The sequence below is a fragment of the Mus caroli genome, chromosome 8 (genome assembly GCF_900094665.2).
Source record: "Mus caroli chromosome 8, CAROLI_EIJ_v1.1, whole genome shotgun sequence".
Taxonomy (NCBI): domain Eukaryota; kingdom Metazoa; phylum Chordata; class Mammalia; order Rodentia; family Muridae; genus Mus; species Mus caroli.
Window position 1 is genome coordinate 19,661,194 of NC_034577.1, and position 26,526 is coordinate 19,687,719.

General features: G+C 46.9%; 1 protein-coding gene across 9 annotated transcripts in view; it reads right to left on the reverse strand.

The window, feature by feature from the left end:
* Nucleotides 1–26,526, reverse strand: part of Tacc1 (transforming acidic coiled-coil containing protein 1) — a 103,408-nt gene that overhangs the window by 34,444 nt on the left and 42,438 nt on the right. For 2 of the 9 annotated variants that reach the window (XM_021169578.2, XM_029480310.1), the window contains exons 1-2: nucleotides 12,660–12,991; nucleotides 11,655–11,770 (exon numbers count right to left, since the gene is read on the reverse strand). The exons of 4 other annotated variants lie outside the window; for them this stretch is intronic. In XM_021169578.2, coding sequence (XP_021025237.1) covers nucleotides 11,655–11,770; nucleotides 12,660–12,823 — 280 coding nt within the window. In that variant the 5' untranslated portion in view covers nucleotides 12,824–12,991. Of the gene's footprint in view, nucleotides 1–11,654; nucleotides 11,771–12,659; nucleotides 12,992–26,526 lie in introns of those variants that run through there. 3 more of the 9 variants (XM_029480314.1, XM_029480311.1, XM_021169577.2) reach the window with 2 other exon arrangements.

Here is a 26,526-nt window from a genome sequence, read left to right on the forward strand (position 1 = left end):
AAAAAAAAAAAAAAAAAAAAAAAAAAAAAAGAGTAGAGATGCTGGAGTCATGCTCACTATGAATTCTGCCTTCACCTCCTCATGTCCTCACTCATGCATCCCCTGCCTTTGGTACCAAAACTTCTGGAGAATAGGCCAAGCAATGTGGTTCACGTGAATAAGCCAACACAGAGAGGCCGAGCAAGGAGGGAGGACTGCATGGTCTGAAGCCAGCCTAGGTTACAGCGCTGGACAGATGGCTCAGTGGTTAAGGGCACTGGCTGCTTTTCTGGAGGACCTGGGATTCAATTCCCAGCAAGCACGTGGCAGCTTGCAATTGTCTGTAACTCCGAGATCCAACACTCTCACCCAGACATACATGTGGGAAGACCACCGATGCACATAAAATAAAGATAAATAAGTTAAAACAAAACAAACACAAACTCTGAGAAGCTGCGTTTGTTTGCTTGCTGTTGCTGTGATAAAACATCACGGCCAATAGCAACCGGGGCAGAAAGGGATTATTGAAAGTTTACAGGTCATTGTTCACTGTGGGAGGAACTCACGGCAGAACGCTGGGCAGGAGCTGAAGCACCAGGAGCTTGGAGGAGGCACAGCTTTACCTGTGTGCTCTCCATGGATGCTCAGCCTGCCTTCCTTATACAACACAGAACCACCTGCCCAGGGGCGGCACCACCCATAGCGAGCTGGGTCCTTCCACACCAATCGTTAATCAGGAAAATGCCCCACAGGCTGCTCTGCCCGGGCATTCTCTCAGCTGACAGCCCCTCTTCCTAGATAGCTGGATTGTGTCAAGCTGAGGAAAACCTAACCAGCAGCAAAGCCAAGGCCAAGGGGTCTGGGAAATGAACCAACTAATTTCTCCAGAGACCATGATCCACAGGGGACTCCTCACTCCCTGATCTCCCGGAGCCCCCGTGCTCCAACACAGCTGATGGTCAGGGCCACTGCATGGCTGGGTATCTTCTTCATACGGAGAAAAAAGGCATATTTGTACAGCAAGCAGTGAGGCCACTCAGCTCCACAGACAGCTATATCAGGGCTAACATTCTATCTTTGTCTGAGGTCCTTTCCTCCTGGAGGCCCCACAGGGCCCCGTTCTGCACTGGCCTCGCATCCTGCCCTTGTCTCCCATGCACAAGTCCAGGGGGTCAGAAGGAAAGCTGGCTCTAGCAGGAAGCACCCCTTGCCGCTCAAGTGGTCTGACTTGAGGGGGAATGGCAATCAGGGACACATTAGCATTTCTGACAAGTGTCCAAACCTTGGGAGGGTTTTTGCTTTTTAGCCTCTAACCTCCAACTACATGTCTGATTTCCCTGAAGTTGCAAGCCATCTCTTCCAAGATAACTGTGGCGCTGTGTCAAAAAAAAAAAGCAACAAACAAAAATCAGCACAAAAGCCAAGGCCACTGCCCTTAAATGGAGACTGAGAAGTAATTCCAGGGACAGAATGACTAAACTGTATGTGAACACCTGCCATGTCCGGGGAGTGCATAGCAGCGCTCACACTCCCTAAACAGCCCTGCGGCCCCAGGCCACTCAGAAGCATGGAGACACATTAAGTCAAGGCAGAAGGTCTCCTTAGGGCCACTATACTATTAGGATGGCTTGCCACCCAGGGCAGAGCACCGACACTAACTTGCCCACCCACCAGAGAACGCAGGGAACAAGCCCCCACTGTTCTTTCTTCTCACCTCCAAAATGTAAAACAAAATCCTTAGCCAGGAGCAAAGGGAGGGCAAGTGTGGCTATTCTGTGTTTTGTTTTGAATGGAGCCAGGGCGCCAGCTCCCCTGCCATTCTTCTGAGATGGTGTTTTAAGTTCTGACAGAGGCCCACTCTCGAGTAAGACCTGGTGGCACCTGTCTATGATCCCAGCACTTAAGGCAGGATGATCACAAGTTTGAGGACAGCCTGGGCAACAGAGAGAGACCTGTTTCAAAACACACACCAGTGTGTGCATACACAACCTAAAGCTTTGGGTTTTTTGTTTTTTTTTTAAAAAGGTAAGGCCACTTGATAAACAGACAAAAGTGGTCACACGGTTAAAGTCTCCAAAACAGCATTCTATGCTATTTCACTGAAAAAGAGAGCCAAGAGAAGAGCGGTGGGGTGGGGGCAGATTCTGTGGAAGACCACGCGGTGTGCACTGAGTCCCTAGGTTCTAGCCCAAGCACAATCCGTCACGCCACTCGGGAGATCCTAATTCTCCTCTGAAGCCCACACTGTAAGGAAAAGAAGAGGGCTGGCGACCAGCAGCCTAGACCTTCTCCAGAGAATCAAGACCAACAATGACTCTGCTTGCCCTCTCAGGAACAAGGTGCCCATTGGCACTGGAGCCATGTGGATCTAACCGAGAGCACACTCCAAGCAGAGCAGAGACCCTCTACCCCAGACAGAGATCAGAGAGCCCTCAGCACCGACCTACGGGCTATGCTACCCCAGCAGGAAGAGCAAAGGCAGGAAGACGGGCGCTAACAGATGGGGCTGCGACGCAGAGACCTGAAATTGTGGAACTTCCAATCCATTGCTGCCAAACAGCCACAGCGTGCAATCTCCTCAGAAACAATTACTGGAGGATTCAACATACCAACTGCTTCCTCCATAAAGCAGCAACCACCCACACAGCTGGGAGGCTGAGGCTGGTGATAAATAGAGAAGAGAATGCTTAGCCAGAGGAGGCCCCCAGACCTTAGGCGCATGAGACACCTCCCCAGAAGGGCGGCCATTCTGGACCTAGGAAAGCGGCACAGAAGAGACCTAAGGAAAGAAAGCTGGGAGGGGTTTGTGGGTGCGGAAATTACACCCTCTGGCATACTAAGAGATTTGTGGTGTCCAGCTCTAGCATAGAGTTCCCAGTGAGTCTTCACCTCCCTGTATTCACAGCACTGGCTAACCTGTGCCACCAAGAGGGTGCTGTGGAAGGCACAGTGTGACTGCTGAGGTGGCCCAGTCAGTCTGAGGGAGGAGGTGACACCACACCGTGAGGACGCTGAATCAACCCTGCAGGCCCCACATGCTCGCCTGAGCGCCATTCCTTAGCCAGCAGTGACTGGTGAGAGGATGACCGTGCCCTTGTGGGCTGGGGACACAGCTAGGAGAAAAATCACGCGTCTACCTTGGGAGAGACCTTGGTGCCATCCCAAGCACTGCTAACAAAAATGAAAACAAAAGTCCAACAAGCCTTCTCTCTCTACCTAAAAACAGGTGCTGAGCCTGGAGGCTCCATACATCTCCATACAGCCCACTCTCTTCACCAAACAAGGTCCACGCAGACAAGAGACTGACCCCTTCCTACTTCCTTCTCAACTGAAGAGCTGACACTAATTTGGGGACGGTGGGGAAGGGGGAGACAGGTTCTCTCTAATGTAGCCCTAGCTGACCTGGAACTCCCAATGTAGAATGTAGATCAGGCCGGCCTTGAACTCAGACCCTCCTGCCTCTGTCCCAGGGGGTGCTGGGACAAAGGGCGGGTGCCACCACACCTTTAATAATAAAGGAAATGGTCCAGTGCAAATGGGCCAGCTACCTAAGGATGACTTCTGCTTCTGTTGGCTTGTATCTAAATTGTACGGTGAACTTCTGCTATTCAGAACCCCAAATACAGCAGATGCCAAGTTCATGTGTGTGGAAGACGTATGGCCTACTGACTCAGCTGTCACTTAGGGGGGATGCTTTCCCCAGCACACACCCTGTTCTGGCAACATTTTAAGGCCTCTCACTTCCTCTTGGACTTCTCCAACAGTGAACTGGGGCGGGGGGGGGGGAGGGGTGTCACAAACTCCCTGGAGAGGAAAGCCTGTGAAACACATTTCAGGGAGCTCTGGATTTTCAACCCTTCCTCCTCACCCTGTAGCACTGGAAACTGAACTCTGTCTGTTGCTGGCTCTGGTGCTATGTAGCTTGGGTAGGTCTCAAATTTGTGATCCTCCTGCCTCACTCAGCCTCCTCCTAAGCATCAGACTACTGATGGATCTTATATCTTTCCAAAAATACTTGACACTGATTTAGAGTGTGTGTGTGTGTGTGTGTGTGTGGTGGGCGGGGCCAGGTCCTGTGAAGGCTCTATGCCCCAGTGTAGGGGAATGCCAGGGCCAGGAAGCAGGAGTGGGTGGGTTGGTGAGCAAGGGGAGGGGGCAAAGGGTTTTCGGAGGGGAAACCAGGAAAGGGGATAACATTTGAAATGTAAATAAAGAAAATATCTAATTTAAAAAAAGAAAAAGAAAAAAAAATAGCAACCTCGGTCATCAAAGCTCCGTGAGGATGGCTGTTTGGGGGACAAACTGTGGACTCCCAACACTATTTATTCTGGATTTTGCAAAGCATGAGAAACAGTTACACCCAAGGTTGCCCAGAGACAGGATTGCTGCTACAGTGAGATTACAGGAGCTTTTGGGAGGAGGGGACAGTGTTTTGTTATCTTTTAAGACAAGGTTTCTCTGTGTAGCCCTGACTGTCCTAGAACTCACTATGTAGACCTTAATCTCAGTCTTCCTGCCTCTCTGCCTCCTGGTTGCTAAAATTAAAAATGTGGGCCACCACTCCAGGTTAGTTTTGGGTTTGCTTTGAGAAAGGGTTTCATGTAAGTCAGGCTGGTCTTGAACTTTTGGTATAGCCAAAGTTGACCTTGAACTCCTGACCCTCCTGCCTCTACCTGGACAGCACTAGAATTGTTGGTTTACCACTGTGCCTGATTTAAACTCTGCCCGTCACTCCCAGTCTTTTGGCATCCCCAGACCCACTCTCACTGAAAGTGGCTTTAGACCATACCCATTGTTCCAGTGGGGCATTCAGGACTAGCCCCGCCCCCAAGCACCATGCCTCTGCCACCAGAAATTAACAGAGCAAATTAGTAGTTTTAGTAAGATGCCCAGGTAGAGGAGATGAGCAACTCAGGAGTGAGTTTAACCCTTACGATACTTCTTGAGAAGGCCTTGCCTTTGCGACATCTAAAAAGTGACTTGAAAGTTACTGAAATCTTCACTTTGCATTGGCATAGATAGTTCCTCAGTCCTGGTGTTTGTTTTTTTTTTGTTGTTGTTGTTTTTTGATTTGTTTTTTAAAGATTTATTTATTATATGCAAGTACACTGTAGCAGTCTTCAGACAGCCCCAGAAGAGGGCATCAGATCGCATTTACAGATGGTTGTGAGCCACTCAGGACCTACAGTAGAGCAGTCAGTGCTCTTACCTGCTGAGCCATTTCTCCAGCCCATTCCTGTTGTTCTCTATCAAAGAGCGGAAGTATTTCCTCCCATAGCTCATTACACTGAGACAACCATACTGACTCCATTGAGGGGGGGGAGGAGGAAATGTGGCAACACTGCCTGGTTTTTAGCTTTAAACCTCTCATGCTGGAATTACATAAAAAACAAAAAAAAAAAAAAAACTAAATTAAGCTGTAAAAGAGCCAATCATACCAAAAGAATAAAAGCATTAACCTGGGGCACAGTACAAGGGGCCACCCATGTTAAACTGCTAAACTAGGTAACATTTAGTATCCTTATTAGTCTCCTTGTTTCTAGGAAATTCAAATAAAGCAATCCCCTGTTGTGAACAAAGAAACATTCTAGCAAATCCTGAGGAAAACATATTTGTAGATTTGAATGGACCACTTCAGTATGGGTGAATGAAAAATATTTGTGTATTTGCTTATCAACAGGCTCAAAGCTTTAAAATAAAAAGTCTGGGGCTCAAGATTTCAGCAAGATCTGTGTTCTAAGTCTTAAACTTATAATATATATATAATTCCAATCAATACACCTTGTCCATATGCTCAAATTCAGCCCCCAACATCCTAGCAGAAATACTGAATAAGAACGAGTTAGAAGTCTATGCTGGTGATGGCAGAAATGGCTTGGTAGTTAAGAATTGTACAGTTTGTGCAGAGAACCCTTGTTTGGCTCACAACCACAGATAACGGCAGCCCCAGGCTCTGGCATCCCTGTTCATGCTCAAACCCACATAGACTCAAAAACTAAACTAAGATCTGTTTTTAAATGGCTGTGTTTGTCCTTGTATTAGATGGTTCCATTTCTTGATACTTTCTTATTTCTCTCTCTCTCTCTCTCTCTCTCTCTCTCTCTCTTTCTTTCTTTTGTAACTCTCTGAATCTTTTAGTAGAAGTCATTTAAAATTCAAGTGCACTGTCTGCAAAGGAGACAAGCAGTCAGACCCAACCTTTCTCCCTTAAGGAAGCCTTTCCTGACCACAAGGGCCCGTACGTATGGGAGGAAGCTGGTATACAGCGCTCCTTTGTTAGCTGGGAGTCCCTAGTTACTCTCTGAAAAGTGGTGTAAGTGCACAGAGAGTTAACAAGCCTCTCCACTCCCAAGTACTTAACCTGCTGCCAAGATACAAAAGCAGCCACATGGGAGACCGCAACACACTAGCATGGCTATTTTCCCCAACACCATTATTTATGGGCCCTAAGGTGTGAATTTCACATCATTTTTTTTTTGGTTTGATTTTTCGAGACAGGGTTTCTCTGTGTAGCCCTGGCTGTCCTGGCACTCACTTTGTAGACCAGGCTGGCTTCGAACTCAGAAATCTGCCTGCCTCTGCCTCCCGAGTGCTGGGATTAAAGGCGTGCGCCACCACACCCAGCATCATTTTTTTTTTAAAAGACTACAATTTTTTTTTTTTTTTTTTTGATCACTACACTTTGGGGAGAAATTTCCTTCTGTTTTTCACTGCCTGGACCTGGATTTGTAGACCAGCTGGCTTTGGAACTCAGAGATCTGCCTGCCTCTGTCTCCCAAGTGCCAGGATTAAAGGCCTGAGCCATCACTCTGGTTTGGTATTTCTGAATCTAAATACCAAAATCATGTCAATGAGTAATTCTGCATTTCTCACATGAACACCAGCAATAAGTATTAGTAGGTAAACTCCATTGCTATTCCAGACTGCAATGGTTAAGTCTCTGAAATACCTAGGTATTGTAACATAAAAAATGAATAGCAGATTTAACTCGTTATTCACGGATCATGTGGAGACTTCTACAGTTATCAACATTCTCCTTTTCAAAGCAAGGTAACTAACTGTAAATATGGGTAGGACCACAAAGGGACAGGGCCCACACAGTAAGCCTCTGTGGGTTTTCTGTTTGTTTTTCTTGTTGTTGTTGTTGTTGCTGTTGTTTTGACAAGGCCTCACTATATAGTTTGGGCTAGCCTGAAACTCTTTATAGACCAGGCTGGCCTAGAACTCACAAAGGTCCCCCTGCCTCTGCCTCCCCAGTCCTGGTGCACAGGGGTGTGCTACCACTCTAGGCCAGCTCTGATGTCTTTACAGGCTGAAACAGCTGAACAAACCTGCCGCCACTAACCCTGTGAACACAGGGGAGCAGGGGGATGGAGATGAGGAGGCCTCTTCTAAGCTCTTTCCCGAGGGAGTTCCTTCCCCAACACACATCCCAGCAAAGACCAACGAAAACCAAGCAGCCAGTGAGATGGCTCACCATGCAAAGGTACTTGCCACAAGTCAGGGACCCAAAGTTTCATCCCTAGAGCCCACAAAACATTGGATGGAAGCTAAATCCACGGAAGTTTGCTACGCACATAGACACACACATATACACACACACATAATGGCATGTGTCCCTCTTCCCCACAGTAATGATAATAGTGACTTTGGGGGTGGGGATTTTGAGACAGGGTTTTTCCGTGTAGCCTTGGGTGTCCTGGAACTCACTCTGTAGACCAGGCTGGCCAATAGTGATTTTTTTTTTAAAAAGCACTTTAAATGGCTGGGTGTGGTGGCACACCCAGGCAGAGGCAGAAGGATCTCTGTGAGTTTGAGGCCAAGCATGGCTACATATCAGTTCAGACTAACACAGTGAGACCCTGTCTCAAACTAGGTGAATTCAGCTTAAGCACCCTTTGTTGGGAAGAACAGACAGCATTCACAGAGACACTGGCTCAAACTCTACAGCCACTGGCTTGGTATTCTCCAGAAATATCTCCAGCTTAGTTTGAATTTATTATATATTCAGAAGCCAACTTCCTTCTGTGGCTTCTAAAAAAAAAAAATCACAACCTTCTATTTAATTCCTGGCGTATAACTAACTATCTTAAGGGGACCCATTACAAAATTTCTGAGTTCTTAAAACAGTTCCGATAAAAAGCAAAACTATAGTTTCCTCTAAGTTTAAACAATCAGGAAGCAGGGGACAGAACAGGAGTGTGGCACTAACCCACACGTGCGGGTGAGGGTGACCAGGCACGAGGAAGCCAAGATCGTTACAAGTCCCATGACGACGGCCCTGCCCCATTTGTATGCGCTGCCTAACCATGCCATGGAACCACAGAAAGTCAAAAACAAAATGAACTATTTCGGGGAAACGTGAAACATCCATTTTGAGAAATTAAAACCTCACCAGGAACTGACTTCGGAATTTTTGCCCAGTGGAGCCATCTTCAGCCAGACCTGAACTTTAGTTGTAGTCTTGAGACAACTTTGTGTCTGTTGACAAGGCATCCACACCTTGGACTAACTCCACAAGGGCCTTAAAAGACCAGACACTAGCCAGACTTAGGAGTCATCCCCCTGTCTAAAGACCTTGCACTGCAGGATTTTATAATATGTAGGCCTGTTCCCCAGACTATACACCACCAGTCTCCTCCCCACGGTTACATTCTACAGCATGACCCACCCCGGAGAACTTTCCTGATCCAAGACTCTCTAAAAGGAAAACATTTACACTGAATGAGAGACTGTGAGAGAGAGCCACGGAAACAAGAAGGACCAAACAATTGGGTGTCTGTGGCTGTGTCTGGGGCTGGGGCTGTGTCTGGGGCTGGGGCTGGGAGGCCTAGGCTAATCCGGGCCTCTGTTCATTTATTGAGGAATCTGGCAGATGAATTAGCCTAGCCATCTGACACACTGAGGAAAGAAAGCTGAGGGCGATTCAAAGGGGCTTTCAACCAGCTACTTAACATACGTCTGACGGGCTGTATTTGAATTTGGTGAGAAGGCCCACAGACTAGTTCTTTCAGGATTCCAGACCTCCCTCCCAATCTGCCAATCTGGAGAGAAGAAAGGCAAGCTATGGGGCCCAGCAGCATCTTCACTACAGGAAGAACTACTGCACAGCTTTGCCACACACCCGTCTGCAATGGGCGGGCCGGCCCTTAACCCGGTAGCAGAGGCAGCCCAGCGCAGGGAAGGTATTGCTCCATTCTCCATACACACGGCACAGAGATCTCAATTTCTAGTAAAAAAACAAACTGCAAAAACAAAAACCAAACTGATGAATTCCCAGTAAATCTAGCCCCTCTGTGACTCAACTTACCCAGGCAACCTGCAAAGAACTAAGCTAGAGGAGCAAATGGATCTATAAGTTCAAAGCTTGGTCTACATTGCAAGTTCCAGGATAGCCATGGCTACAGAGTAAAAGCCCTGTCTATAATAATAATAATAATAATAATAATAATAAAGTAAGTCAAATCCTTGTCAGAATGAGTTGAATTGTGTCCTCCCCCAAGAAGATATGTCAAAAATCATAGTTTACCAGAAATGGGGCACTAACTGGGAACAGTGTCTTTGGAGGTTATAATGCAGTTAAAATGAGGTCATACTAGATTGTGAGTATTAACCTGAATGACTGGTATCCTCATAGCATGGCCGTATGAAGACGGACCTTCAGGGAAAACCAACCATATACTAAGGTCCCCCCGGGTGTGTGTGTGTGTTAGGCTGCCCCTGTTCTGAGCCACTCGGTTATGGTGTTGTGTTCAGATAGATACCCTGCAGCTGCTCTCTAGCTCTCTCAGAAAATCACATCTTCATTGGGTATCACGTGGCTCTTCCTCCCCCCCTTGCTGACCTCAGCTCCTATTACCACCAGCAGCAGCCTGGTCATTCCATTTGGGCACACTGGCCTCTGCCGGGTTACCCCCCCCCACCCCCCCACCCCACCCCCCAGACCCTCACACTCCCACCTCCCAACCCCTGCCCCTCCAGAACAGGTGAGACTCCACAGCCCAGGGCCTCACCACACACAGGATGCTTCTTTGCAAACACTGTTCCCTTTGCTGAAAGGAATTCTCTTCCCATTAATACACAAGGTTTTTTTCCCTCACTTCTCAACCCTTTTAGGAATCTCTTCAAGTAAGCTCCGCCCCCCTTAACTAACTTCCAGCATTTACTAGCCAGGCCCACAGGCCACTGCCCCACCCCCACCCCATGGTTCACCACAGTACTAACAGAACCCAACAGACATCTTCCTTTTAACCCTTAAAAGGTTCACTCCAGTGGTGGTTTGTATATGTCTGGCCCAGGGAATGGCACGATTAGGAGGTGTGGCCTTGTTGGAGTGGGTGTGGCCTTGTTGGAGGAGGTGTGGCCTTGTTGGAGGAAGTGTGTCCCTGTTGGGAAGGACTTTGAGACCCTCCTACTATCTATGTGGGAGCCAATTTTATTCTAGCAGCCTTCAGATGAAGATGCAGAACTCTCAGCTCCTCCTGCCCCATGCCTGCCTGGATGCTGCCATGCTCCCATCTTGACGATAATGGACTGAACCTCTGAACCTGTAAGCCAGCCCCGGTTAAATGTTGTCCTTTATAAGAGTTGCCTTGGGGCTGGAGAGATGGCTCAGTGGTTAAGAGCACTGACTGCTCTTCCGAAGGTCCTGAGTTCAAATCCCAGCAACCACGTGGTGGCTCACAACCATCCGTAATGAGATCTTATAATTCTCTTCTGGTGCATCTGAAGACAGCTACAGTGTACTTAGATATAATAATAAATAAATCTTTAAAAAAAAAAAAAAACATAAGAGTTGCCTTGGTCATGGTGTCTCTTCCCAGCAAGGGAAACAGTGACTAAGACAACTTCCCTCCAAAATGTTCCTGGAGAGAAAGGGGCTTCACTGCCTCTATTCATTTACCAAAGGAACAAATTCCTTCCTACCAGGACAAGTGAAATTTTATTCAAAGCTAGGTGACAATAAACTGAGCATGGTGGTAGAGGCCTGTTATTCTTGGAGTCTGAGGAGGCAGGATCAGTTCAAGGCCAGCCTGGGCTATCTGAGCTGTCTTGTTTTTTTTTTAAGTGTGACAAAAAAAGATTTCCATTAATTTAGTGGGCCAGAGGCATTGAGAATTAAAGGGCGGGTACTAGGTTGGGATGGGGGATGGGGTTGGGGGTGGGGGTAGAGAGGACAGTATGTGAACCGGATTTTCTTGGTTAGACTGAAGGGTTCCCCGCTGGTCCACTGTGGGAGAGAAAAGCAAGCAATTTTGAAACTGCCTAAGACTGCTAACTCAAAAATCAACTCTTACCTATAATTTGGTGTCTAGCCACACCCTTGTAGAAAACAACTAGTCTCTGAAATCTTTGAGGCCAAATCTAAAACATAACCAGACCAGTCATTGCTACATTTTTTTACTTATTCGGGGTTTAGAAGGAAGTCTAACAGGAGTGGCTGGGGAAAAAAATGACCTCATACAGTCTCTAGTCAGAGAATAAAGCAAGCTTTAGCTCATCAGATGATCAAAACGTTTATGTTACAAAAACAAATCCAAATCAGCAAGGAGCCAGTTCATCCTGTCTGAAGTGGTCCTCGAGGCACGCACACACCCTTTTTTAAGTTTCCTTTTTCTTTTTCTTTTTCTTTTTCAAGTTAAAACCAAAAAGGTAGAAAACTCAAGTTTTGTTACCTTGGGATTTGGCCTCGGGTTCTGCCAATCCCGATGATGAATCACAAGACTCCTTGAGAGGCGATCTGATTGGAGTTTCAGCTTCAGGAGTCTCAAAATTACCTTCAGAATCCGAGCTGCCGAGGGGGAAAAACGAGGCATTACCACAGTCAACGGTATTTCCAACTGCCTTTAAAATGTACTCAGCCACCGAAGTGCAAGTACAGCGCCTCTAACTTTACAACCAACCAATCCTCAACCCAGCCTGAGAAAGGCTGCAGCATTTTCAGAGATGCCCAGCATCCTAGCTCCCTGAAATCTCTTTCGTCCTCTGTCACCAGGACCTTTTTTTTTTTTTTTTTTTTTGTCATCGCTGCCTTTCACACGCACAGACACACACACAAAAAGACTTCCCAATCAACCCTTTCCAGGGGCATAAAAATTAATATCGCCCCACCCCCAAACTAAACCAATTCTAGCTATACTGTTCTTCTCCGTAGGCCTCTACCTGTCTGAAAGTCACTGGAAGCTGAAAATGCCGTCACCTGCCTTCCACAATCACACGTGTGACAGCTCAGCAGAGACCACCATTTCTCATCAGCTGCCAGGGACCTGTCATCACGCGATCCTCTTTTACCAAGGCTGCATTTTAGGATACTGCGGGGCCAAGAAGGGCGGTGGAGCGACTTCTTGCCCACAAGGGGAAACGCTACAAATCGCACCTGGCCTTATCAACTGCCACTACCCGGTGCCGCTGCGTCGGAGCCGGGGTGTCGACGCTTCGAGAAAGCGACCCAGGCAAACCGGGATGCGCAGACTGCGGATTCGGGGCTGGGTTCAGAAAGCTTACAGCGAAGACAGAGGACGAAAAGCACACGGGCAGACAGAACATCCCGAACTTTCGGGTACACAGCGGGGACCTGGCTGCGGGCAGCAGAGCCGGGAACACGGTTGCGCGCACACAGCATTGACCGCGGTGGGAGGATGGCGCCCGCCTGCATCTCGGCTGGGATGCGGTGTACTTGCCTGAAACTCAGGGATTTGGTCTCGGCTTGCGAGTCCTCTTCCTCCTCGGGGTCGCCCTCGGGACCTCCGGCTTCGTCCTCCCCGGCGCCCGAACCGCGCACCGCGGACCACGTCCACTTGGCCCACTGCACGGGCGACAGGATCTGCCAGGGACTGAACGCCATGAGCGCGGCTGCCGCCCCTGCGGTGGGAGAACGGCGGCCTCTTCCTTCAAAATGGAGGGGCCTTGACAGGCGCCGGCAACGTCGCCGGCGACCCGCGGATGTGGCTCAACGAGCGCCGTCGGGCCGGGCGCAGCGCTTCCTCCCACGGCCCCGCAGCGCCGCTCGCCCCCGCTCCTCCGGGCCGCCGCGCCGAAGCTCGCCCCCGCGCGTGCCCGCTCGCCCGCCCGCCTCTTCCCCCGCCAGCCCTGCTCCGCGTCGTTGGGCTCTGGGGTCCGCTCCCGCCTGGAGCAGCCTCCGCCGCCGCGGAGCCGCGCCCCTGGAGCCGCCCCCTCGGACCGAACTACTGGTGCGGCGCGCGGGGGCGGCCGCTTGGAAGCGCGCTCCCCCCGCCGCGCTGGTCGCGCCCGGCCTTGGGCAGGGGCTGCTCGACCGCGCTCGCCTTCCCCGCGGGATCCGCGCCTGCCGCGCGCCGCGCGCCGCCGCCGTCCATTTCCGAGCGTGTGCGCGCCGCGGCGCCGTTCCTCTTCCCCTTTTATCTGTGTTTCCTGCCGCTAGGACTTAATGGCGTGGCTGAAGCTGCGCTGTACAGAAGTTAAGCCCCTTATTTAAAAACAAAACAACTCAGAACCTCTGTAGAGTGTTGTACCCGCTCCTTGACACTGGTCAGCTCCATCCTTGTTACGCCCAGGATTTGGAAAGCTCCCAGGTTACACAAGAATTGAAGCTGTCTTGCCCTTACCAAGCCACACTCATGAGGGCTCCGGAGTGTCCTGACCTGGGATAGATGCAAAATTGCCCCCTGACAAGACGGCCTGAGCCGTTTCCTGTTGTTCTTTCTCTTCATAACTTTAGGCTTTTTTCAGATAATTCCTGGGTCCTTGGTTTCTGATGTCCTTTGCTTCTTCAGTATAGAGCCAGCAAGATCTGGTGACAGTCTTCATAATAAGGCTTTTACCTCTGAAGGTGAAGAGAAGAATTTTCCCCCCTTTATCTTTGAAGGGTTCCACTAAGAGACTGCCCCAGGCCCTCTCTCCCAGTGAATTCATTTCCTCCAAAGCCAAGTTTGAGACCATTAGCTCATCAGTGTGTTTCCCGTTATACTGACATTTCTCAGTCTCAGAGAATCTGTGAGGTGGCTACAATTCCCACAGAGAGTGTGCCTCCAAAATTCAGAACAAGGTCAGGCGAAGATTTTCAGGATGCTCATGAGCTTACCCTGAAAGGAGCTGGCACCACGTCGTGTACTGCAGATGAATCACAAATGTCTTATACACTTCATAACAAAGACAAGCAAACATGTAAGATAAGGCTTGGCAGGTAGCCTACCATAAAAAAAAAAAAAAAAAAAAAAGGCAGGAGAATACTTTAGAGCCCATTCCTGCTTCTTGCCTGAGATAAACACGACTGTCAAGAGTGTCGAAAGACTTTTTTTAAAAAATGTGAGCGGAAGTCATTTTGTTTTAGGTCTACAAGAACTATGCCAAGACTATCCAACTGTCATTGTCTTGGGTTTATGATCAAGCAAATCTTCAGATTAGAAACCCCTGTAGCTTGAAAATAGAATCCATGTAAGTCCTTACCTGGGCTTGATCATTCTTCCTCCTCGAGACTGCTACCCTCTTTTTCCCTCCTCCCGATCCTCGTGTGCCTTACATAGCTCCTGCACTCCAGAACTGCTTAGAATTACAGTTTGTCCCTCAGGGCTTTCTCTGCCTGGTTAATCCTCCTTCCCAAACCATCAGCAGCAGAGACCCAGATATAACCTTGATATGCCCAAGAACACCTAAGAGATGGTACAAACACAAGTCCACACTGGGGATGTACCATAGAGAGAGCAGCATCTCCAGCAGGCCTCCCAGCCCTGAACTCCATTCCTAGCCCCGAAGCAAGTGGAAGAGGAGAAAAGGGACAGGGGTGTCTAGACAGTCTAATGACAGCCTCGGGGCATTGTCAAAGGGCAGACTTGGCAAACAATACTTAACTTAAGTCGACCACGGTTCTTAATTCCAGAACTCCCTCTCTTGTTGCCTGCAGGGTTTTCTGCGTTCCTGAAATACACCTCTTTTCCCATCTGAACTCCAAGTTTCCCCGAAAGACCCCTGGCCTTGGCTGGCCAAACTTCTCTCGTCACTCAACTCAGTGACTACTTCGGGGAAACCAACTGGTCTCTCTACACTTTCTACCCCCTTTATACATGAATATTCATACAGACCATACTGTCTCACTTAGTTCTAAAACGTGAAAAGGTACATTGTTAGTAATGACACCAGAATCACAGACATAAGCCAAGACTGTCTCCCGATACAAGGTCACCCTACACTTAGCAGAACATGGGCAACATGTCTACTTTTGGACCATAAAATTCCAAAGGCCAGAGACCATGTCACGTTTATTTTTTTTTTTTTTTTTTTTTTTTTTTGCTTCTGCAGACACCTGGGGCAAGAGCACACACTCAATAGACATTCAGTAAATTATAAAAACGAACATACCAGTTTCCATTTGTCTTTCCAAGTTTGGCTAAGCTTCTGAGGCAGCCTTGTCTTGAAGGAGCAAAAGGCAGAACCAGCTCCAGGGATGGCCTGGAGTGATAAAGCCTGACTCCCAGCAGCAGCAGCTTGAGACAAGAGAAACAGATGCCCAAGTGTCTAAACCCCCTATCTTGTACAAGTCAGGGCTTAGAGTAAACAGCAACAAAGTATCTCATTCCGAGGCCTTCTGTGTGTGTTACAGGAGTCCAGTAAGTCTCATGAGCCCATTGCCTTTCGCTTCTAGAGATGGCAGACCATGACATTGCTGCTATCCTTGGCTTCCCTGAACAGAATGCAAATACCTAGCTAAGTAGCCAACCGAAACCTGGTTGTTTTGGAAATGATCTTAAGCTGAGAAACCAGCCTTTTTTTTTTCTTTTCCACTGCTTCTTGCCCTTCCCAGAGGTTACAGATTAATATAACATGAAAATCTAAAATATAACTCCCTGTAGATGTAGCCCTGTGTGTATAACAGGTACTTAAGCATGAGTGGGGCTCTTCGTTCAATTCCCACTAACATAACTAAAAATCTCTTACTGAAGCATTTCCACAAATGGTGGCCAGGTCAGATGTGTATTTTGCAGTGAATCAAAGCTACAGAAGTGTCTGTAAAATGGGTCTCTTTGATAAAGGTTAAATAAAATCGAGTAAGGGCTGCAGAGAGATGGCTCAGCAGTTGAAAGCACTAACTGATGTTGCATGGGACCCAGTTTGAGTTCCGGCCACCTATAAGGCAACTTACAACCCTTCTCAACTCTAGCTTTGAGCTTCTACTGGCCTACAAGGGCACCAAGCATCTGCTCTCGGTATACATACATACATACATACATACATACATACATACATACGGGCAGGCAAAGCAGACATACACTGAAATAAATAAATAAAAATAAACTGAGCAAATAAATGCTGACTGCCTGAGACTCTGCTGGTCCTAATTCTTTTAGGCTCCACTAAGCCTCAGCATGCCTCAACCTGGCGCTTGAATCTTTGTTCTGCAATCCAGACTTAGGGGGAATCCTGCAGGTTCAGTTTAGATAAAATCTCCACCCTCATTCTCTCGCACTGGCCTGCCTTCAGCAAGAATCTTGTCCAGTAGGTTTAGCCGGAATCGTCCTGTGCCCCCAGAACTTCCTCTTAGCAATTTTTCATTCGTCCACAAGCACAATCTCCTACACACACACACACACACACACACACACACACACACACACACACACATCCCTGCCTATAAATACTTAACTTGTCTTTGTATTTGGAGTTAAACCAGATCTCTCTCCAATTTTACAAAATCCTAACAGAGTTGTGCCCTTCCCTCTCTTGTCCCCGCCCCAGACACGGTTTCTTTGTATAATAATACCTCTGGCTCTCCTGGAACCCACTTTGTAGACCAGGCTGGCCTTGAACCCAAAGAGATCCTCCTGCCTCTGTTGGCATGAAGTATCATGCCTGGCTCGGAGTCAGCCCTTCTTAAATAAAGTCTTCCTTATTTAATAAGAGTACTGGCAGATCTTCTTTTAACAAGCAAACTATTATTTTGTAGCAGAGCGGCTGTGAGACTTTCTATGAGGACAAGGTCAGAGAAGAGAGGCAGATAAGGTGGAGCCTCTCTGTCAATTTTTCTACATACATAGACTTGCATAGAACTTGCTCCTCCAAGGGGAGCAAACATTAAGTGTCTACCCTTCATCAAAGGGCAAAGCTGGGAGCTCTAGAAGGCCCTGTTGCCCATCTTCTGTGCAACACCCAAATCTTGAATTTTATAAGAAATCTTTCAATATCAGTGACTGTTCTCCCTCATGTGAACAGATGAAATCCGATGCAACTGACGGGCCAATCATCCTGAATAGGCAAAGAGGAAGACTCACACTTTGAAGCAAGGAAGTCGTGACTCCATTTAGAAAGACCATAGATCATTCTGGCATCAACTTGGAGGCTTGCATTAAAGGGAGTCAAGACTGGGAGACCCAAGAAATTGTATATTCTCTCCCCAAAGCTGCCTAGGGAAGATAATAGCTTCTCTCACAGAAGCAAGATTCAGATCAGTGGTCACTTTGTTCTTTCACCCGACTCGTTTGGGAAGTTATCAGAGTGTAAATCACCCCAGCACTCCCTCCGTGAACACGATTGCAGAGGAAGGAACAGAAAGTCCAGGCTGCTTTTAAAACAACAGCAGAAAGCAAAAACACATTTTGCCCACTCCTGGTCACAAAAAGGCATTTGCTTGAGATGATTTGAATGGGCAAGAGGCAAGGAAGGAGGGTGGAACAGGTGGATCCCCAGAGCTCCTTGAGCAGCCAGCCCAGCTTAGCTAAGTCAATGAGATGCAGATGCAGTTACAGACCCTGCCTCACCAAGGAAAGCATGATGGAGAGAGAGATTTGATCTGAGCCTCTGGCTATCACACAGATGTGCAAGTGTGTGCAGTTGTATCTATACACATCTGCACACACCCACATGAACATATACTGGAGAGGAGAAAGGATTATGAAACATGTATCAGTTAGGGTCACTATTGCTGTGACAAAACACCATGACCAAAACACCTGGGGAGGAAGGGGTTTATTCACCTTACACTTCCACATCACTGTTCATCATCAAAAGAATTCAGGACAGGAACCCAAGCAGGGCAGGAGCCTGGAGGCTGGAGGGATGCTGTTTACTGGCTTGTTCCTGAGGGTTTGCTCAGCCCCCTTTCTTATAGAACCCAGGACCACCGGCCCAGGGATGGCTCTATCCACAATACACCAGGCCCTCCCCTATCAATTACTAATTAAGAAAATGCCCTACAGGCTGGTCTGCAGTCAGATCTTCTGGAAGCTTGTTCTAAATTGAAGTGCCCTCCTCTCTGATGATTCTAGCTTGTGTCAAGTGGACAGAAAACTAGCCAGTACAAGAGATTTATGCCAAAATAGGCAGATCTTTATTCCTTGCATCAGTAGAAAGCTCTGGAAAGGAGCCTACAAGATGAAAGCATTATTATACGATCAAGACATTACAACGTAGAAAAGGATGGTTGCTTAGCAGAAGCACGGAGAATGCCAATTAGCAATGGAAAAGATCAGCTTAAACTCTTACCTCGGAGTACGTATCGAAAGAAATTCCAGATGGATTCGATGGCTAAATAATAAAAAACCAAGCCATGGAGAGAGAGCAGTCTAGAAGCAACAGAATCTGTCAGCACTCCGTAGGAAGGATGCCAGCCCAAGTTGGAAGTAATTAATGAAAACCACAGACAAAAATCAAAGCCCAGATTGATTGGGCTACATATGCAAAGTGTGGCTTGTAAATGTGTGTCTTCACATCAAAAGGCAAACAACAGACTGGGCAACACCAAGGCTACTTGTGAAAATCTTCGAGTTCATGAAAATCTCAACAGGGAACCTAACGGTTCCAACAGACAGAACATCTGAGGGTCACACAACTGCCAAGCACTTGAGCGTGGACTATCAGATTGGATCCTACCCTCTCAACCCACAGTCTAAGGGGGCAAGCCTTATCACAGATCATGTTGGTTGGCTGGTCGTGTAGTGCTAGAGAGTGAATCAGCCACAGGACCTTACGATTGGAGAACTTTCATATTCTGTATTGAAGACACACTGGTACTCCATATTGGCAAAAGGAATAAGAATGTATATGTATAAAAGTATCTTTTATTCTCCCATTTTATTTGTTATCTCTGAGGCTTATTGCCTCAGTCAGCTAACCTAAACCTAGTCCTGGAAGCTTCTAGCCTCCGTACAATCTTACCTAGGCCTAGAATGTTTTCAGCCTCTGAGACTTGCTGCTGCATAAGCTCACCCTTTTTAGCTCCTTCTGATTTTTTTTTAATTTATGTAATTATTTTATGTATGTGAGTACACTGTAGCTGTAAGATGGTTGTGAACCTTCATGTAGTTGTTGGGAATTGAATTTTTTAGGACCTCTGCTCCCTCAGGTCAACCCTGCTCACTCTAGTCAGCCCGCTCCGCCCTGCTTGCTCCGGTCAACTCCTCTTGCTTAGGCCTAAAGATTTATTTATTATTATAATTAAGTACACTGTATCTGACTTCAGACACACTAGAAGAGGGCGTCAGATCTCATTACCGGTGGTTGAGCCACCATGTGGTTGCTGGGAATTGAACTCAGGACCTTCAGAAGAGCAGTATTACCCCCTGAGCCATCTCGCCAGCCCCCTCTTTCTGAATTCTTGTTGGCTGGTCAACTCAACTGTTCTGGCTCAAAACTCCTCTCCATGCTGACTGATTCAGTCTGGCTTCTCACTCGGCCTCTGGCTTTTTGTTCTGCTTGGTCTCAAACTAACTCTGGCAATCTGTTCTAATTGTCTGGCTCCTTCCTATCCTCTGTCTTCACCTGTGTTTAGCTGTTCTCTCTCCACAACATGTCTATGTAAAACTCTCCCAGTAAAATGTTCTCTCTCTCGTTCCTTCCCTTTCTCTTCTCCTGAGAGTTGGATATACACTATTCAAATCTTTCTCTGATTCATCACTTTGTCTGTCGCTCAATTAGACTTCACTTTCAAACATGGCTGCTTCCTTCAACAAACTAACTTTCCCTTCATTGCTTGGGATTAAAGATATGAACTAAGTGTGTGTCTGTATTCCAGCCAGAAGTGTGTGCCAAGGCTGAGCCACACCACAACTGGAAACAGGTTTTCTCAGTAAATAACACAATCTTGGGGTTTACAGTGTGATTGAATATCCTGCAACATATATGTTATTGATCACTGTGTACACACTGTTCTGAGTTGAACCCCCAGCCCATATGCCTCTGCAAGAATACAAAGTTGCTACCAGCACAAAATGACTTGACCAAGCAAACAGCCACAGAAGGAGAGAAGGAGCAAAGACATCAATGGAACAAAAGTCCTTGAGAACTGGACTGGATGAGCAAGCCTGAGCTCCTGAGTGATTGACTGTCTTTGTCCCACCCACTTCTCCCTGGATAATATGCTACCTGAAGACTAGAGGAAGACACACTTGTAGGATGTCAGTCCACTGTCCTCTAAGATGTGGGTTCACCGAATAAAGAACTGTTTTAAAAAAAAAGTTCTGGGGCTGGAGAGATGGCTCAGTGGTTAAGAGAACTGACTGCTCTTCCAGAGGTCCTGAGTTCAATTCTCAGCAACCACATGGTGGCTCACAACCATCTATAATCAGACACACTCTTCAGGTGTGTCTGAAGACAGCTACAGTGTACTCACATACATAAAATAAATATTTTTTTAAGTTTTTTCGAGACAGGGTTTCTCTGTATAGCCCTGGTTGTCCCGGAACTCACTCTGTAGACCAGGCTGGCCTTGAACTCAGAAATTCACCTGCCTCTGCCTCTCAAGTAAAATAAATGAATCTTAAAAAAAAAAAAGTTTCTAAAAAAAAAAAAAACTAAAAAACAAAAAAACAATTCTGGGGCTGTAGAGGCTCAATGGTTAAGAGAACTTGTTGTTCTTACAAAGGTTCTGTGTGGGTCCCATCACCCACATGCAGCTTAAAACTGTTGGCAACTCTAGTTTCTAGGGGATCTGGCACATTCTTCTGGCCTTCACAGGCATCAGGTTTTGAGTGTGCATGCGAGCGCGCGCACACACACACACACACACTATGCACATACATTCATGCAAGCAAATCATTCATACACATCAAATAAAACAAATCTTTGAAAAGTTGATTCCCATCTCTGCAAGTGAAAGGGAACAATATGGTCCAGTATTCCAGTATTCCTTAAGCATTGTTATGGCTTTTGTAAGAGAGAGAGAGGGAGAGAGAGAGAGAGAGAGAGAGAGAGAGAGAGAGAGAGAGAGAGAGAGAGAGAGAGAGAGAAGCTAAAGAATAGAGATAAAAGTTAAATTGGCTACCCTTTCAACCTCCAGAGCAGGGACTTCAAAAGAACCCAAAGTTAAATATATATTTACGTCAGTTTCTCTCTTCCTCATCTCCACATGCAGCCAAGCTCAACCCAGGAACAGTGTGTTAGACTGATCAAACTTCAAATTTCAGCCAAGCCTGGTAGATCCCTATCTGTAATCCCAGCACTTGGAAAGCTGAGGCAGGAGGATTCCCATGAGTATGTGGTCATTCACAGTGAATTCCAAGACAGCCTGGGCTACAGTAGAAAACCTGATAAAGAAATAAACATTAAAAAGCTGTATTTTCAGACTGGAGAGATGACTCAGTGGTTAAGAACACCATTTGTTCTTCCAGAGGTCCCAAAGTTCAATTCCCAGCAACCACAGGGTGACTCACAACTGTCTGTAATGGGATCTGACGCTCTCTTCTGGCATGCAAGTATATATACAGATAGGACAGTCATATACTTAAAATAAATAAATAAAATAAAATAAAGAGTTTTATTTTCCAATTTGGAAGAAGGTGTATCTTGCCTTAGAATACATGCCTAGCACAGCTGAGGGTTAGCACTGCAAGAAAAAAAAAAGGAAAGAAAGAAAAAAAAGGAATCTTGGGTAGCACGCTGAGGCTGGGGAGGTAAGAGTGGGCAGTAAGAGCTCACCCCCCCCACACACACACACAGAGTACTCCATTGGTGCTCTGTGGAGCCAATGGAGAAGTTGGTCTATGATGGTCTGATGCAATCAACTGCCTGGAGACCAAAGTGTGAACCCTCATTCCAAGGAGGTGTTTGCCTCATGACCCAAGATGCCACACAAAAGACCCCACCCCCACCCACCCCAGGTACTCCTATGGATGCAAAGGGTAGTCCTCAAAGACAAAACTTCAGGCCAGGGTATAAGACATGCACTTCATGCAAGAGATGCAAAAGGGCCCATCCTCCCATGCTCTCAGTGGGCACGTTCTCTCTCAGGATGCCTCTCTATGGCTAGCTTCTTCTGAGAAAGCAAAGAGGGAGCTGATACTGTAGGCCTGTAACCAAAATACCAGGAGGAGGGGTAGGTGGGATCTTAGAGGCCAGCAAGGGCTTCGTAGCAAGGCTGTCTAAATGCACAGAGATAAAGGAAAACCAGTGAGCACCCATGAGCCCTGGGTCAGGATTGTTGCGGGAAATATTAAAAAATGGAGCCTGCCAGCTCTCTGCGGGGCCTTACCACGCTCCTGCCGCTACCATCAACTCTCTCCAGCTAGCCCCCGAAGCATCTGTGGCTTGCTTGCCCCGGGAGCAGCTAGTACTTCCTCTGCCATAAAACCATGTAGTTGGCAATCCCACCTTCCAGTAACTAAATGGAACTGCCAACCTCAGGGTTGCATATCACACTACCCAGTAACCCGGTAAAATCAAGACTCTCAAAGCTTAATTAACCAATTAGATTTATGTGTCAATAAGATCACAATTTACCAGATGCCAATACAATAATTTTAGAGCCAATTGATAATGATAAAAACTTCATCCTAATCTTTCTTTCTTTTTTTTTTTAAAGATTTATTTTATTTATGAGTACACTGTAGCTGTCTTCAAACACACCAGAAGAGAGCATCAGATCCCATTATAGATGGTTGTGAGCCACCATGCGGTTGCTGGGAATTGAACTCAGGACCTCTGGAAGAGCAGTCAGTGCTTTTAACCACTGAGCCATCTCTCCAGTATTTCTAACCTTGTGAAATCATAGCTACTTGTGGTCAGTAAACAGCCATGCGGGTTCACATCCGCAGCCATCTTCCTTCCCCTCCTACCCCCAGACACTCCCTGTCTCTGCAACTCTTAGCTCCGCCTCCCGTTTTCCTGTCCAATCACAAACCTCCTCTGCACTAATGTAATTGGACAGGGAAAATCCTGCGACACAGGACCACACCAAGGATTTAGAAACGGGCCCACGACAGTGAGGTGGCCTGAAGTTGGAGATGCTTTAGCTTCACAGTAAATTCAACGTGTAAAAAAAAAAAAAAAGGAGATACTTGTGGCTCCTGAGTGGGCCAGCTGGCTTCAAGTCAGTAAGCAAAATATAGATTTATTGAGGGAGGGAGGATCGTGCTGACCTCCTCTGTCTTCTCAAAGGAAATGAGAAATGTTAGCTGCTGGAAACTCGATAAAACTGTCAAAGATATCTCCCCCACAGACCATGAAACACAAACCTCCGACTCCCCCTTCTTCTCCGACCAACCCTAAACACTCACATACAAGTTTAATTGTAATGACGACAGGGAAGACTTCAGTGTACGTGTCTGGTGCATACTTATACATTTACAGAAAACCACCATGCCTGGGCTCAAACATTGATAACAACCCTTGTACGGCCAGACAAAGTTTTCCACAGCAGCTGAAGGGGGCCAGTGACTCAGCTCTGACTAGTAGGGCCATGCCTCTCTGCTGGTTAGGTTTTTGCCAACTAGATGCAATAGAGAGTCATCTAGAAAGAAGTCAAGTGAGAATTGCCACCATCAGATTGGCCTGTAGACCACGCGTTGGGCATCTTCTTGATTGACAACTAATGTGGGAGGGCCCAGCCCACTGTGGCAGGTGGGCCTGGGTTGTATATGAAAGAAAACGGAGCAAGCCAGAAAGCAGCATTCCTCTATGGCTTCTGCTTCAGTTCTGACTCCAGGTTCAAGTTTTAACTTCCTGCCCTGACTTCCCTCAGTGATGGCCTGGAGCCAGTCAACCATATAAACCTTTTTCTCTCCAGTTGTTTTTTTTTTTTTTTTTTTGGTGAGATTTTTATTGTAGAGAGAGAGACCCAATGCAAACAGCCTTTAAGAGGAAAACCTCTCTTCAGGGCATGGTGGCACCCTTGCCTTTAATCCCAGCCCTCAGGAGGCAGAGACAGGTGGATCTCAGAGTTTGAAGCCAGCCTGGTCTACAGAATGAGTTCCAGGATAGCCAAGGCTACACAGAGAGACCCTGTCTTGAAGAGGGAGAAGGAGGGGGAGAGAGAGAATATCTCTGACTGTCTTCTGCAGATGGTGAGCAGACCTCTGTTGTGTGGGTGAAGACTGCACTTAGGAGAAAGAGAAAAGGTCACTTAATCAGACAGGTTGGAGAGCACAGCCAGGCCAATCCCCTGAGGCAGGATAGCCCACAGCCCTTGGGGACTGTTCTCTGGATCCCAGCAGCACAGCCCCCTCGGAGGCACACCCTTGTCTAAACTCCCATATCAAGTCCTCAGTCATGAGACAAATCTACCACCCTGACAAGGCTGAGAGGATGCTCTGCCGAAGGGATTCCAGAAAGGAAGCTTGCTTGACTGGTTGAAAGGAGGTTGTGTCTACAGAGACTGGTGGGTTGATCAGAATTTCAGTACCATGAAGAGACTGGAATGTTGCAGGTCCAGGGGCTAATTTGACATATCTTGGGTTAAATTCCTTGCCCTCCTCTCTCATCAGAACTAACATTTTGAAACAGATAAAAAAAGCCTCTTTGGAGTCAATCTGTTAACTTAGCAGACCAGCAGCTCCCACGGACCCAAAAGCTAAGAATGTCATCAGATAGCATCCGCCCCATCTCCATGTACCCTCTTTTTGTGATATATCCACCGGTGTGTTTGAAACTTGCTTAGGCTTATTGCTTTCTTTGTTCTGTAAAACTGTAAAATTTCACGAGACCATTTCCACACAGGAACACAGAATTTGGGGTAACAGAGGTCTGTGTCCCCTGACCAAGGTCACTCATAAATGCTCCAGAATAAACCATGCGTCGTACTCCTCAGAGGTGAGAGCTGTTTGTCAGCTGAAACTTACTGCAGAGAGGACCACTTTGGGTGCCAGGTATGGATCTGAAGGGCGAGGAGTCAATATTTAGGCTCCACTTAAGGCCAAGACTTACAGATAGAATGGATTTGGATCCTGATGAATCAATATTAATGTCTTTGGGGAGACACCCTTGAAACAGCATGACTTTGTAAGCTTGGAAAATACTAAATAATAAATATGAGCAGCTGTTTGATTCCACAGATAAAAGAATAACCAACATTCTGGAGATTAATGGCCGTTGTTGTTTGTTTTTGACACTGGCTAACGGTTCTTGAGGATCCCCAGGCTTCCGTGTAGAAAACATTTTGTTCTTTTTTTGTGGTGCCAAGGACTGAACAGTAGAGTGCTCTGGGAAGCAAGCGCTCTAACCTCTGATCCAAGTCTCTGCATTGAAAGTTGTTTTTTTTTTTTTTTAAAGAGAACAAGACTTTATTTAAGTTTGGAGGCTGGGAAGATGAGACGGCTCAGTGGCTAAGAGTACTGATTGCTCTCCCATAGCTCCTTGGTTCAATAGCACCCACGTGGCGGCTCACGCTGTCCAGTTCCAGGGGAATCTTCATCTGGATTTAGAAAGCACTGACACATGCTACCCACACATGAAGGGATGTAATGTCTATTACAGTGACTGATAGGGATCTGAGAACGGTGCCCACAGGAGCAAAGTATTTTTTAAAAACAGTTCTCTTTGCTGTTGTTTTGTTTTGCTTCTTTTTTTTTTTTTTTTTTTTTTTTTTTTTTTTTTTTTTTTTTTTTTTTAGATTTATTTAGGGGCTGGCAAGATGGCTCAGTAAGAGCACTCACCAACTGCTCTTCGGAAGGTCCTGAGTTCAAAAGGTCCCAGCAACCACATAGTGGCTCACAACCAACTGTAATGAGATCTGACGCCCTCTTCTGGTGTGTCTGAAGACAGCTACAGTGTAGTTATGTATAATGATAAATAAATCTTTGGGCCAGAGTGAGCAGGGACTGAGCGACCGGAGTTGACCAGAGCGAGCTGGGCCGACTGGAGTGAGTGAGTTTGACCCGAGTGAGCAGAGGTGCTAAATTCAATTCCCAACAACCACATGAAGACTCATAACAGCTACAGTGTACTCATATTCATAAAATAAATAAACAAATCTTTAAAGATTTATTTATTTATTATATGTAAGTACACTGTAGCTGACTTCAGGCACTTCAGAAGGAGTCAGATCTCATGATGGATGGTTGTGAGCCACCACGTGGTTGCTGGGATTTGAACTCAGGACCTCTGGAAGAGCAGTCAGTGCTCTTAACTGCTGAGCCACCTCTCTAGTCCCCATTGCTTTGCTTTTCAAGACAGGGTTTCTCTGTGTAGCCCTGGCTGTCCTGGAACTCACTCTGTAGACCAGGCTGGCCTCAAACTCAGAAATCTGCCTGTCTCTGCTTCCCAAGTACTGGGAGTAAACACATGCGCCACCACTGCCCGGCACTAGTTGACTTTTTGCTGTATTATCTTATGAAATGCCACAAATACCCTTATTCCTACCAGCTTCTCACG